General features: G+C 43.5%; 1 protein-coding gene and 1 pseudogene across 1 annotated transcript in view; one reads left to right on the forward strand and one right to left on the reverse strand.

Annotated features, from left to right (window-relative positions):
• Positions 1 to 535: 535 nt before the first annotated feature.
• Positions 536 to 6,211, reverse strand: LOC132507948 (D-dopachrome decarboxylase-like; annotated as a pseudogene).
• Positions 6,212 to 11,147: 4,936 nt separating this feature from the next.
• The window catches only part of ATP6V0D2 (ATPase H+ transporting V0 subunit d2), a 47,414-nt gene continuing 44,894 nt past the window's right edge, over positions 11,148 to 13,667 (forward strand). The window contains exon 1 of the mRNA XM_060127946.1: positions 11,148 to 11,277. Within this exon, the coding sequence (XP_059983929.1) occupies positions 11,148 to 11,277 (130 nt within the window). The remainder of the gene's footprint in view (positions 11,278 to 13,667) is intronic.

The raw sequence follows: 13,667 nt of genomic DNA on the forward strand, positions 1-13,667 counted from the left end.
GAAGAAAACATTGTAAGGTTATTACGTTATAAAATACATGTGAATTCAAAAATATATAATTTCTTCAAGTGAAACGTGAATATTTATACAATAGTATGATATACGAGTTTTATAGCTTTTTAAAATTAATGTTATAAATCAGAATTTCTCAAATACTATTCCAAAGAATACTACTTCTTCAGGTTGTTAAAGACATTAATTGCCCAAACGAAGGGAGTCTTTGTCCAATCAATTGTTTGGAAAATGCTGTTTTAAAGTTAAGTGGCTCTGATCACCAAAGGACTGCCCAGCGACTTCAGTATGTTAACATGCACTTTGTCCAGGGTGGGATGTACTATCTAACCTGTTTTTTCACAGAGCTTTTCTTTACCCCCACAGAACATCTCTTATGAAACTGTCGACTGAAAAGAAAACACACACACACACACACACACACACACACACACACACACACACAGCTTAAGAGCACTAAGTTTCAGGTTTATTTTATTTTATTTTTTAGTTTTTCATGTTTGAGAGACAAAGCTCTCTTCGTTTATTTGCCATGAGGATGGGGAAGAGAACTGACAGGTCACAGGCATGTCTGCACATGGGGGTGCCAGAAGCTGGTATCCACCAGGCCCTCACTCTGCCAGGAGGCCTCTCTGGAAGGGGCTGCCAGCTCACAGATGCCTTGGACACCCTCCATGCCAATCACAAAAAAGTCACAACTGTCCCATTCTTGCCAATCTGCCTGGGATCCAGGGGAAGAAAGCAGATAATGATCCTTCAGGGGACAGAGAAAAAGATGTCATCAGCTCCTGGGTTAATGCCTCACATTCCAAGACCCGGAGACATGCACACCCACCATGGGCTCCCAGGCCAGCCTGCCTTAGCCCCCAGGCATTTTGCAAGCCTGCCTCACCCCATTAATGCTCTCCCAACAACCCCCAACAGGGCAGTGGGCATGTCAGGGATGGGATGGTGACTGCACATCATCATCGCCCTCCCAGGACAGACTCTCAACACGGCAGCCTCCATGGTCACTGTATGCCGTCTGTGGGCTCACAGGGGAACCCTCTCTCTTCCAAACCGCAGGCCCCCTGGGGACATGTGCAGTGCTCCAGCCACCTGTTTTCGCAAAGCCTGGCTTAAGAAGGCCAAGCACAGGGTGACTCCCACCCCCACCCCCACCCCCATAATATCTGTGGAGTGAGTGTGCCTCTCTCACAGAAGTGACAGGAAGTTCTTTGTGAAGAAACAGGATACTTGGGATAGCCTGGGGCCAAGGAGGTATATGTGACAACCTCAGTTTTCCCATCTGTAAATAGGCATAATGGAGGTATCTACCTCATGGGGATGGCATGTCCGCATGAGGGGTGTGGACACGGGGACAAAACTTCTAAGGATCAAATGGAATCATGCATGTGAGTTACCTATCGAGTATCTGGCACGTGGTAAATTACGCATTACTTATCATTGTTAGAATTATTATCGCTCCCCAGCTTGAGGACCAGGTCTGAGCCCCCTCCCGCCCCGGAAGTGACCATTCTTCACCAGCCTTTCTGGGCCAATGAAGGCTCCATTCTGGAAGGTTCTTTCAAGCTTCTCATGCACTTAGTACTTCGTAGGCATGGACTTGGCTCAGGAATATTTTTCACCCGGGAAGAAATGTTAACCTTGCCACAGAATCCCAGGTTTGGGAGCCGTAGGGGCTTCTTGGGAATCATTTAATCCATGCCTCTCTATTCACAGAAGAGAAGGGTACAAACCAGAGATGGTTCATTTCCGGGTTTGTCTGGATCCCCCAGCTGCTCGGGACCCAGAACCCAGGTCTCCAGACATTCAGTCCAATGCTCTTTCCACTACTCCGTGGCCCTCCTGGGAACCTTACATGGGACCCAAAAGTCCCAGCCTCAGAACATACCCAAAATTCCTCCTGACCTGCTTGGAGAAGTTCTAGAAAATTACTCTTGTTTTCCTAAGATGTGGAGAAGTCTGAAGGCAGATGATAACTGGCTTTGGTTTTGTCAGGGTAACAACATCCCACCCTGCCAGGTGCCAGGGCAAGTACGGTATAGTGCCATCCCATGCAGTGCCCCCAGGGAGTGGTTAAAGACAGCCTTCCCACTTCACAGATGGAAACACTGAGGTCCAGGAGGCCACACCTTACCCAGGTGTCACAGGAACCACTGCAGAGCCAGGAATTCATTCAATTCCACCACCACTCTGAAAGTGGCTGCACCACGGAGGGTGGGGGGGCAAGGGGTCAATGGGCCCTGGGGCACCAGATCCTTCTTGCACAGGGTGAGAAATTTATTTTTTCGCCAAACTTAGGAGGGGCCTGAGGTGGGATCCCTGCTCCTGGCCGCGCAGCAGTCCCAAGAGGGTCCTCTCCCTGCCCCTAAGCACCAGTCCTGGGCCAGCTCCAGCTCCTTGGTAAGGAACTCGAAGAGGCGGTGTGCCCATCACACCGATGGAGGAGACCAGCAGCTGCGCGCCGGGATCCGCCAAGTCGTTCACCGCTGTGGCCAGGCCAGACCGCACCGTCAAGTTCACGCGCTGCAGGGACACGAAAGCTTAACCTGAAGCCGGCGTAGGCCGGGATCGAGCTGAGGACCGGGGCGCGTGGAGTGCGGGAGCGCGGGGTGGAGATGCGCGGGCCCCAAGGGATTAAAGCTGGGGGCACCGGCCGGGGTTACTGGAGGTCACGTCGGGGTCCTGACTGGGCAAGGCGACACGGAACGGATGCGGGGCCGCAGGGTCACAGAGAGCTGGAGGTCAGACTCGGCGGGCGGCGGGGCGGGCGGGCGCGGAAGGGTCGGGCTCACGGTTGGGGAGCCGGGGCGGGGACAGATTCCGACCCAGGTCAGTCAACCTCCTCCCACCCCGTGCTCCCCGGCCCATGCTCACGTCCTCAGGCTTGCCCAGGGTGGCAGCAGTGGCCGCGCACAGCCGCTTCTCCGGGCCCGCGGGCACGCGGCCGGCGGGCAAGTTCGTGTGCAGTTCAACGAACTGCCGAGTCCAGCGGGAAGCTGTGCGAAGGGCAGCAGCGGAGAAAGCTCAGTTTTATTTTATTTGGGAACCTTATTGAGGACTATAGCCTGGAGACAGCCTCTCAGATAGCTCTGAGGTACTGCTCTGAAGAGGTAGGGGAAAAGCCAGTATAAATATGAATTTGGGGCTGGGGAATACATGTAGTCATGCGTACATGTTGGTAAGAAATTATTGCTAATCACAGAAGCAGACATCTCACGTCAATGAGTTTAGCGCTTTTCTATGTATGGGAAGGTGCAAGAATCTGGAGTCACTGAAATTCTTCCTTAGATATGCATCTTAACCATCTAGGGACGGTAATCCTAAACACAGAATGCTTCATCCTGTTTTTGCCATCCTGAATTCCCTGAATTCAGGGCGTACAGTCAGTGGGTGACTGCAAATTCAGGGCGTAGAGTCGGTGGGTAACTGCAGTGCAACTTATCCCTTTGTGTAACTGGATGATAAACAACAGACACTCTGTTCTTTTTGTTTACAGACCCTTAAAACAAGAAAAGTTGCAGTGAACATGTAGGGTAAATGGAACCAGACTGTGAAATAACAGATGAAAACATTTTTAAAAAATTGCTATTTAGGAGGAAGAAAAGAAGGGCTTGCATTATGGTGAAGACCAGTGATGGTTTGGTGAGCCTTCAAGAGAGAGGAAGGGGTAAACGGTGACAAAGCGATAAAGAGGCATGGACATATATACACTACCAAACGTAAGGTAAATAGCTAGTGGGAAGCAGCCGCATAGCACAGGGAGATCAGCTCGGTGCTTTGTGACCGCCTGGAGGGGTGGGATAGGGAGGGTGGGAGGGAGGGAGACGCAAGCGGGAAGAGATATGGGAATATATGTATGTATATAACTGATTCATTTTGTTGTGAAGCTGAAGCTAACATACCATTGTAAAGCAATTATACTCCAATAAAGATGTTAAAAAAAAAAGAAAAAAAAAAAAGAAAGTAAACAGCTAAAAAAAAAAAAAAGAGAGAGGAAGTAGGAGAATACCTTGGCACTTAATGAGATGTCCAAAAACATCTAACATATACAACAGGAAGTCACTTGTGGAAGCTGCAGTGCGACTTTTTTAAATGAAAAATTTATAGGTAATGTATGTTAAAGAGAAAAACCACAGGCCCCAAACAGCACCACTTTTGCTAAAGCCCATGATACCACCTAGATTTCATAGCTAACCTAACTGCAGTTTCAACCTGCCTCAGAAATGTAATCTTAATCACGCAGTTGGAATTTTCTAGTCAGCATGTTGGCCTTCTCCCCACCCCACCCCCACCCCCCATCCCAAAGGAAGAAGACGCATGCTGCATGATAAAACCCTCTGGGTCTCTTCCCTCCAAAAATAAGTTGTCCTGGCCCAAAATAATCCTTTCTTTTCTTTTACTAATGACTTCCTCTCCCCACCCTTCTTTCTATAAAAACCTTCTGCCTGTACCACTCCTGGGAGTGCTCTTGTAGTTACCAGATGGGATGCTTCCTGGTTCATGAATTGTTGAATAAAGCCTTCAGATTTACTCTGTTGAATTGTTCTTTGACGGGTAAATTAAGTGAAAAGGTGCTTGCTGTAATGTTATGATGACCCCTTGTGGTTCAAAACCAAAATGACCCTTTGAAAAATTAATCCTGGCACCATGAGCAGCAAATATCTTGGAGTTTAAATAACATTCTTTCAATGTTCCCCAAACTATTGTTAGTGGTTATCTCTTCAGAGTGGTTTTAGAGGGACTTTCATATCATGCATTGCTGTAATAGTTAAAATTTTTGCAAAAAGTATGCATTGCCCTGGTAAGCAGAGCAGAAAACGATAAAGACTAAACAAAATATGAGGGAAAATAATCATCTTTCTCAGGTAGATATTCGTTTCTCTGCAAGCCAGAATATAGAATTTGGATTAAAGTAAATTACTGCCCCTAATCTTTTTAAATAAACAGGATTTTGACCTTTTTTTTTTTTTTTTGATGTTGTGGGTAGAAGGGGTTTTTTGGTCTTTTTTTAATTGCGGCACGCGGGCCTCTCACTGTTGTGGCCTCTCCCGTTGCGGAGCACAGGCTCTGGACGCGCAGGCTCAGCGGCCATGGCTCACGGGCCCAGCCGCTCCGCGGCATGTGGGATCTTCCCGGACCGGGGCACGAACCCGTGTCCCCTGCATTGGCAGGCAGACTCTCAACCACTGCACCACCAGGGAAGCCCCAGGAGTTTATTAATTAATTTATTTTTTTGCTGTGTTGTGTCTTCGTTTCTGTGTGAGGACTTTCTCTAGTTGTGGCAAGCAGGGGCCACTCTTCATCGCGGTGCGCGGGCCTCTCACTATCGCGGCCTCTCTTGTTGCAGAGCACAGGCTCCAGATCCGTAGGCTCAGTAGTTGTGGCTCACGGGCCTAGTTGCTCAGCGGCCTGTGGGATCCTCCCAGACCAGGGCTCGAACCCGTGTCCCCTGCATTAGCAGGCAGATTCTCAACCACTGCACCACCAGGGAAGCCCAGGGTTTTGAACTTTTTACCTTTGCTTTAGAGTTATACTTACATAAATATTTTATCTAAGTATTATGAGTGATGATTGTTTTTTGTACTTTTCTAATCAGATTAAAATTTTTGCCCTAGAACAGATTTTGTGGTAAGAAATTAAATAGGGTCACTGAAGAACAGTAAGCTATTATGAAGGAAGACACATACTGTATCAGGTCCAGCCTTCATTAACATATAAAAGCAAAAATATAATTTTGATAAAGTATAAAAACTGAATCATTAAGGCAAACAGCACATTACAAATCCCTGACAAAACAGATTTCATCACCAGCCAACATGTGAAGTACTTTTAGTATTCTCTTTAGCAAGAAGAAAATATTAAAACACCCTTAAAACTTTAAATTATCCAAAACCAACAAAGCATAAATGGTCCCACTTTTAACCTCAGACGAGAGATCCTTCATGCTGAAGTGGCCCAGAAAGTCAGTGATGCTGATGACAGTTGGCAAACACTCCGGCTTATAAGAAAGGAGTTAACCGGGAGTACACACACTCTGGCTGAGCAATGTGATAGCTGTTTCGAATCAATGTCAAGGGAGCAGTCTTGCTTTGCCTGCAGTGTTCTTGTCCTGAATTCAGTCACATGCTTTCTGGGTTTTCTCACTGTAGCCCACTTTAATCACTTGAAGAACGTACACGGAATTTAAGTTCATGTGGCTTTAAAACTCAATTTTTCAGCATGATGTGTTTTTTTGGACTGATATGGGAGGTTTGTTCTGTTTTGATATGTTCTAACCAGAAAACTTAAGTACTGGAGAAAACAGTTAAGGAGAGGTAACCACAAACCCATCCACAAAGGCACTGTTTCTACTGGGCACATGTGCTCTTAGAAATCAGCCACCTTCATGTACTGACCTTAGCTTCCAGTGAGCAGCGCGGGGCTATCAGACCACTAATTGAACTGCCCACTCCAGTGCGGAGACTTTGCCTTTCTGCGAAATCTCATTAAGAACTACAATGTTAAACCAGAGCTCCTTGGAGAAATAGCCAATTCCAGGTCAGGGTAAAAATTGAACAAAATGAGTAGGGAACAGCCTGTCTACAGAAAGCAAGGAATTTGTCAGACTACTGGGGTTATATCAGAAAACAGGATGACTATGCTTAAATCCATATGTTAATAATAATATTTTTTATTTTGAAAAACAACCCTTATTGGTCACTTTTGGAGGATGCTAAGAGCCAACTTGTTATTTGGAAAACTAGTAAGTAAATGGAACGAGTTGAGCCTTTATCCTGCTTTCTTATATGAAATGTAAACTAGGGTAACCAACAGTTGTTGAAAAGTCTCTTTTTATATAGTTCTCCAGCTAATAAATGAAGAAGGAATGATAAACTAAAATATAATCATTTTGTGACTGAATGAAACAGTGGACCTAAGTGGTAATCATAAATGGCATCTGACATAAAAAAAAAAAAGAGATACGTTACATGCATCCTGATGGAAGCATTCAAGACTGCTGTTAAGTGTTCTTGCAAAAAATCTAACATGAAAGGGATCTAGTGGCCAGATTTAACTACCAACTTATAGGAATAACAGGAGATAGACCAACAAGTTCAGTGACACCTCAGAATGTAATCAGCAAATTCCAAACTGTGAAAAACTCTCCAGAACCTGAGACCAAGTGTCTTAAACAAAAAGCAGGGCTAGAGGGAGGGAAGGCGTACCTAAAATAAAGTTAAGAGGCATGTAACCCAATTATAATGTCTCCTCATTCCAACAAGCCAAGTGTAAAAAAAATTATGCTGAGAAAATTTGAACATTAACTGGATATTTAATATTAAGGAATAGGGCTTCCCTGGTTGTGCAGTGATTGAGAGTCAGCCTGCTGATGCAGGGGACACAGGTTTGTGCCCCGGTCTGGGAAGATCCCACATGCCGTGGAGCGGCTGGGCCCGTGAGCCATGGCCGCTGAGCCTGCGCGTCCAGAGCCTGTGCTCCGCAACGGGAGAGGCCACAACAGTGAGAGGCCCACGTACCGCAAAAAAAAAAATAATAATAAATAAAAATAAAAAAATAATATTAAGGAATAACTTCAAGTACAATGGAGTCATGATTATATTATAATATATAATACAGTATATGTAACAATATTATATTATTGTTAAAGGATTTTTATCTTTTAGAGATAACTGAAATATTTATAGATAAAAAATGATATCTTGGATTTACTTGTAAATAATTAAGGATAGGGAGGAAGTAGGCAATGTGATAGAGCAGGGCCAAAAACGATGGCCCAGACCAAATCTGGCCCACCACCTGTTTTGTTTGTTTGTTTAAATATTTATTTATTTATTTGGCTGATCGGGTCTTAGTTGCAGCACGTGGGCTTCTCTCTAGTTTTGGCGGGAGAGCTCCAGAGTGTGTGGTCTTAGTTGCCCCACAGCATGTGGGACCTTAGTTTCCCAACCAGGGATCGAACCCATGTCCCCTACATTGGAAGGCGGATTCTTAACCACTGGACTACCAGGGAAATCCAATGTTTTTGGTAAATAAAATTTTATTGGAATACAGTCAGGCTCATTTGTTTATGTGATCTATGACTGCTTTCTTGCTACAAAGGCAGAGTTGAGTAGTCGCAACAGAGACTGTATGGCCCACAAAGGCTAAAATATTTACTATTTGGCCCTATGGGGAAAAACCTTCGTGATCCCTGGTAAAGCTGAACTAAGACTGGCCGTGAGTGAATAATTATTGAAGCAGGGTGATGGATACATGGGGGTTAATTATAAAGTATTGTTTCCATTTATATATGCTTGAAATGTCCCATAATAAAAGGGTTTAAAGTTTATTTGTTTGAAGTGCTGATAGCTTTAGAAAAGGACTTTGACTTGGCCTTTGACTTTGTCACTGAGTATGGCATCCTGGGCCCACTCCAGGGGGCCTACACAACACTGTGTAGAGGGCCTACACAGCACTGTATCCTACACAACACTGCCTCTAAAGACACTCCGAGGGACTGTTTGGCTGGGAATGGCTACGAAGCTAATGACTCTTGGGAGCTCTTAAAATTGACAGAAATTTGTAATAAGTCCTATATATTCTACATAGATAAGCATACATACACATATACATATATTTGTATAGCATGCTACAAAACCACAATACCTTCATTCTTTGGATACAATTACCAAATATAGTGTTTCCTAGAGAAACGTGGAACTAAAGACTCTGTAAGAGCAATTTTATCCAGCAAACAGCTATTTGAGTCTCTGCCCGCCCTCAAGGCATGCTACTAGGCACTTGAGAGACAGAAAGATGATAAGATACTCTTCCTGGCTTTCAGGAACTCCGTGTAGTTAAAGAATTAGGATTACAGTTTGTAGTAACAGGAGGAAGAAGGGAAGCCATTGCAGTAGCTTCTTAGCACACAAGCCCACACCTGCTAAGCATATTAAGGATTGTATCTCATTTAATATTTACAACAAACTGAGGTGAGTGTTATTATCTTCATTTTACACATGAAAACACTGGCACTCAGAGAGAGGAAGTCATTTAAACTCATACTCTGTCGCACTCCAAAGCCCACTCTCCTAAACATCATTGGTAGTTTAAACACTGAAATGAACATTTTTATTACATTTTCACAAGAAGGACCCATTTACAAAGAAGCTCCAGATTATTGTCACTGTGCTGCGTTTCCTCTCATATCCCATGAGTTTGATCTCATTTTTGATAGGTACCTGCAGCAGGAATGAGACATTTTTGCTTTTGCTAGGTTAGAAGAGTAATGTGAAGAAAAGGAAATACTTTGCCTGCTTCATCCACTAATTTCATAATAGTGGAGAAAGTAGATGTCTATCATTTTAAAGAAACATTGGAACTTGTCTGCTTATAAATATAAAACATGGCAAACTGAAGTTTTTCGCACACACTCACACAAAATCCATTCTTTTTTGAGCATGTGGACATTCAGGGCTAGTTCTCAGCAAAACTATGAAGACTGTGTTGTGCTCTAAATATTTAACAACTGGCTCTCTCCCCAAAATATGTATATATGTTTATCATAAATTTTATGATATAAAGGATGCATATTACCCAATTTACAAATAACAATAAAATAATACTCTTTCTTACAAATCCCATATATTTCATTGATTTTCACAGTATGCTTTCATTTATCTTTGTTCAACTCTAGAATCTGTAGCCAACCTATGGTTGCAATTGACAAACAAGTATAGTTCCAGTGACTGTTGGTTGATATTTTTATTTACATTAATGAGTAGGACAAAAAATGAAACAATGAAGTCATATGTAATGTGTGTGGCTTCTTTGCTGAATAAAACAGTTTTTTGAATACTGAAAGACTATTTCTTCAAATTTTTTGCAATTCACAATGTAACTGTAACAGGAAGGGGGACGGGCCCCTTCCAGGGCCAGAAAGTGAGCTCTTGTCTAATACTCGGAAATGGATTGTCCGAGGAGACACACGTACTGACAAAGCAAAAGATTTTATTGGGAAGAGGCACCTGGGCGGAGAGTAGCAGGGTAAGGGAACCCGGGAGAAGTACTCTGCCACATGGCTCACAGTCTTGGAAATACTGAGAAGAGACTGGAGAATTTCTGGCACCTTAACTTCAATTAAGAATTTGACACAATAGGTATGAAAGTGAAATACTACATATGTAAAATAGTGTTCAGGATATTTGATACAATTTTAGAGCTAAGTGTAAGGGAGAACAAGCATTCCTTTTGGGAGCATGAAACCACAATTACGTCCTGTCTTAATTAAGCTGTGCATTTTGAGCTGCCTCCCGACTTCTGAGAGCTGGTTCCTTATTTGTGATTTGAGTAATAATACTATCAGTCCAGATACTCGTCTGAGTATCCTGAGATCCAAATGGGAAAAAGAAAATGACGAGCGCCTTGTAAAGGGTCAGATTTTGCAAAGGTAGTGGCTTATTATTAAGAATCACAACACTGTGTATCAGCTCCCAGGATTGTTTTCTGGTCTCTGCCTCTAACGACTGGGGGCAGGGAGGGAAGCAGCTACGAACCTTTGACCAGGTTAAGGCATTACTAGTCACTGGTTTTACAAACACGGTGCTGATGAATTAGCTTCTCAGGGTTCTCCAAACTACCTGCTCACGTTTGCTCTATTTACATATAAGTTAATTAAAAAAAAAGAAGTCCTCTCTTTCTTCTTATTGATAGTCCTCAGGACACTTAGGACAAATGTAATTTACAATTGAAAGCTCAGAAGCTCAGATGGGGAAGGAATGTTTACACAACATTCTACTGTAGCAAGGGTTCCAATAGCAAAGCGGGGAAGGGGCCATTTGCTCTCGCAGGGAAAGAGCCCTGCCCCCCGCCTTCTCACGACCCTCCTCTCCCAGCAAGGGTTTGCTCCCGGGTGCACTCGGGTTATCTAGCTGATTCACTGTTGATGTAAAAACAGGGCTGGGCAGGCGATGTTGAAAGCCACTGAAAGCGGAGGAAACTAGTCACGAAACCCCGACTATCAGCTGAGAGATCGCTTCCCGGTAACTTCGGAGAACTGCTAGCACTCTTTCCAGACTGGTGCACGTCCTCGGGGTCTGCCAGGGACGCAGAGCTGTTTTCAGCCTCTCCCGGCCGCGACCGCTTCCCCCATGCTTGAGGGCGCCGAGCTGTACTTCAACGCGGACCATGGCTACCTGGAGGGCCTGGTGCGAGGATGCAAAGCCGGCCTCCTGACCCAGCGGGACTACATCAACCTGGTCCAGTGTGAGACCCTGGAAGGTAAGCGCCGCTCTTCTCGCAGTTTAAAAAGGAAAAAAGGGATTGATGCTGCCCACTGGAAGCATGGACCAGGGGCCTGGGAGTCCAGGGCGGGTTCTTAGGCCCAGGGTCCAGACTTCAGGGGTCAATGAACTTGGACGAGGAAAAAATATTACACCTCTATTTTCAGTATTCTCTAAGTAAAATGTAGCATTTCCTTTCATTATGAATGTAGGCAACAAATCACGGTGGTTAGTACTTTGTCACAAACAGAAATTCAGTGTTTTCATATCCTCATACAGTTCTTACAGATACATTGAGATATCATTTATATTTTCACTATTTCAAAATTATACTAGATATTGCACTCATCCTTGATATTTAATGTCTTAATAAAGAATCATGTTATTGCACATTTTAAAATATCTTAATAGCTATATTTAAAAATATTTGGTTTCCTTTGTAATACTATGTATTTTCGTTCTACATATTTATTTATTTATTTATTTTGGCTGCCTTGGGTCTTCGTTGCTTTCTCTAGCTGCGGCGAGCGGGGGTTACTCTTCGTTGCTGTGAGTGGGCTTCTTATTGCGGTGGCTTCTCTTGTTGCGGAGCCCTGGCTCTAGGCACGTGGGCTTCAGTAGTTGTGGCATGTGGGCTCAGTAGTTGTGGCTCACGGGCTTAGTTGCTCCACGGCATGTGGGATCTTCCCGGACCAGGGCTCAAACCCGTGTCACCTACATTGGCAGGCAGATTCCCAGCCACTGCGTCACCAGGGAAGTCCCTCGTTCTACATATTTATAAATATTATCTGGAGAAGGATATCACCAAACTGTCCAGGGATCCATGGCCAAAAAAAAAAATAATAATACCCTAAACCTTGGTCTAGAGAATTTTATGCTATTCTACTTACCAGTATCTATTAACACGAGAGTATGCATATTTGAGGTTTGTCTTTAATGGAGCTTAAGAAAAAAATCAAGAGGCATGGTATGTGGTGAGGCCATCCTAGATTCAAAAGTCCTGACTTTGACCTCTGCCAAGAATAGGTAGGTGACTTGGGGCTGAAAGCCTCTGAGCCTGATTCCTTATTTGTAAAACTTGATGGTAACGCCTGCTTTGCTGAGTTGTTTGGAGAAATAAATAAGGCAGGACATGAGAGAATGTGTTAAGAACTGTGAAGCACTCTACAAATGGAAATGATCTCTTTCTTTTAACCACTTTATGAGGTATGATTGACATGCAAAAAGCTGTATATATTTAACGTATACAACCTGATGAGTTTAGAGATAGGAATACAGCTGGGAAATCACCACAATCTATGCCATAAACCCATCCATCACCTCCAGAGGTTTCCTCCTGCCCTCTGTTATTACTCTGTGTGTGTGTGTGTGTGTGTGTGTGTGTGTGTGTGTGTGTGTGTGTATGTAAACTACAGGCTCTATGCTGTACAGTAGAGCGCTACAGTAGATTTCTAGGACTTATTCATCTTGTATAATCAACACTTCGTATCCGTCTCCTCATTCCTCCCCCCCCCCAATTCTGGAAATTATCTTTTTCTTAAAAAAAATTATTTATTTTAAATATTTATTTATTTATTATTTTTTTGGCTGCGTGGGGTCTTAGTTGTGGTATGTGTGCTTCTCTCTAGTTGTGGCACACAGACTCCAGAGCACATGGGCTCAGTAGTTGCAGCACAAAGGCTTAGTTGCCCCGCTGCGTGTGGGACCTTAGTTCCCCAACCAGGGATTGAACAAGCATCCCCTGCATTGCAAGATGGATTCTCAACCACTGGAATACCAGGGAAGTCCCTGGGAATTATCTTTAAGCTACAGTATTTTCAAAGGCTTACCAAAGATTTCACATTTAAATATATAGTATTTTTATTATTAAAAACACTACATTTGTTTACTTTGAAACATGCTTATAAAATTAATATAATGTCAATAATAGTGTGCTTTAAAACTTCTAGATTATTCTAGAAAAAACAAGAAAGCACTAAGGATCAAGACTGCCAGGAAGAGTATTAGAAGGCAAAATAAAACAAAAACTCAGAGGTGACTTTGCAAGCTTCTCAAGTAGGGCCGATGTTCCTGAGGTCACCTTATGGTTCTGACCAGTTAGAGCCAGAGTTAAGGCAGAACTGCCCAAGTTGAGGGAGACCCTCTCCTTTCATTAGCAATGGAAACAGCTAGACAAATCTTGTAGATGATAACTAATTCTGTTGGCTACAAATAATTGCAATATAATCTCAAATCCTAAATCACTTCAGCATATTTAATTAGGAGTTTGGTGTCCAGAGAATGCTAATCATATATATAAAATCAGCATAAATTAAGGTAGAAAAAATTAGTGAACACAGAGCATAATGAATGCTTCTGAGAGAAGCCATTTGAATGAATTCTCAATAG

Source organism: Lagenorhynchus albirostris, chromosome 17 (assembly GCF_949774975.1).
Source record: "Lagenorhynchus albirostris chromosome 17, mLagAlb1.1, whole genome shotgun sequence".
In the NCBI taxonomy this organism is placed as follows: domain Eukaryota; kingdom Metazoa; phylum Chordata; class Mammalia; order Artiodactyla; family Delphinidae; genus Lagenorhynchus; species Lagenorhynchus albirostris.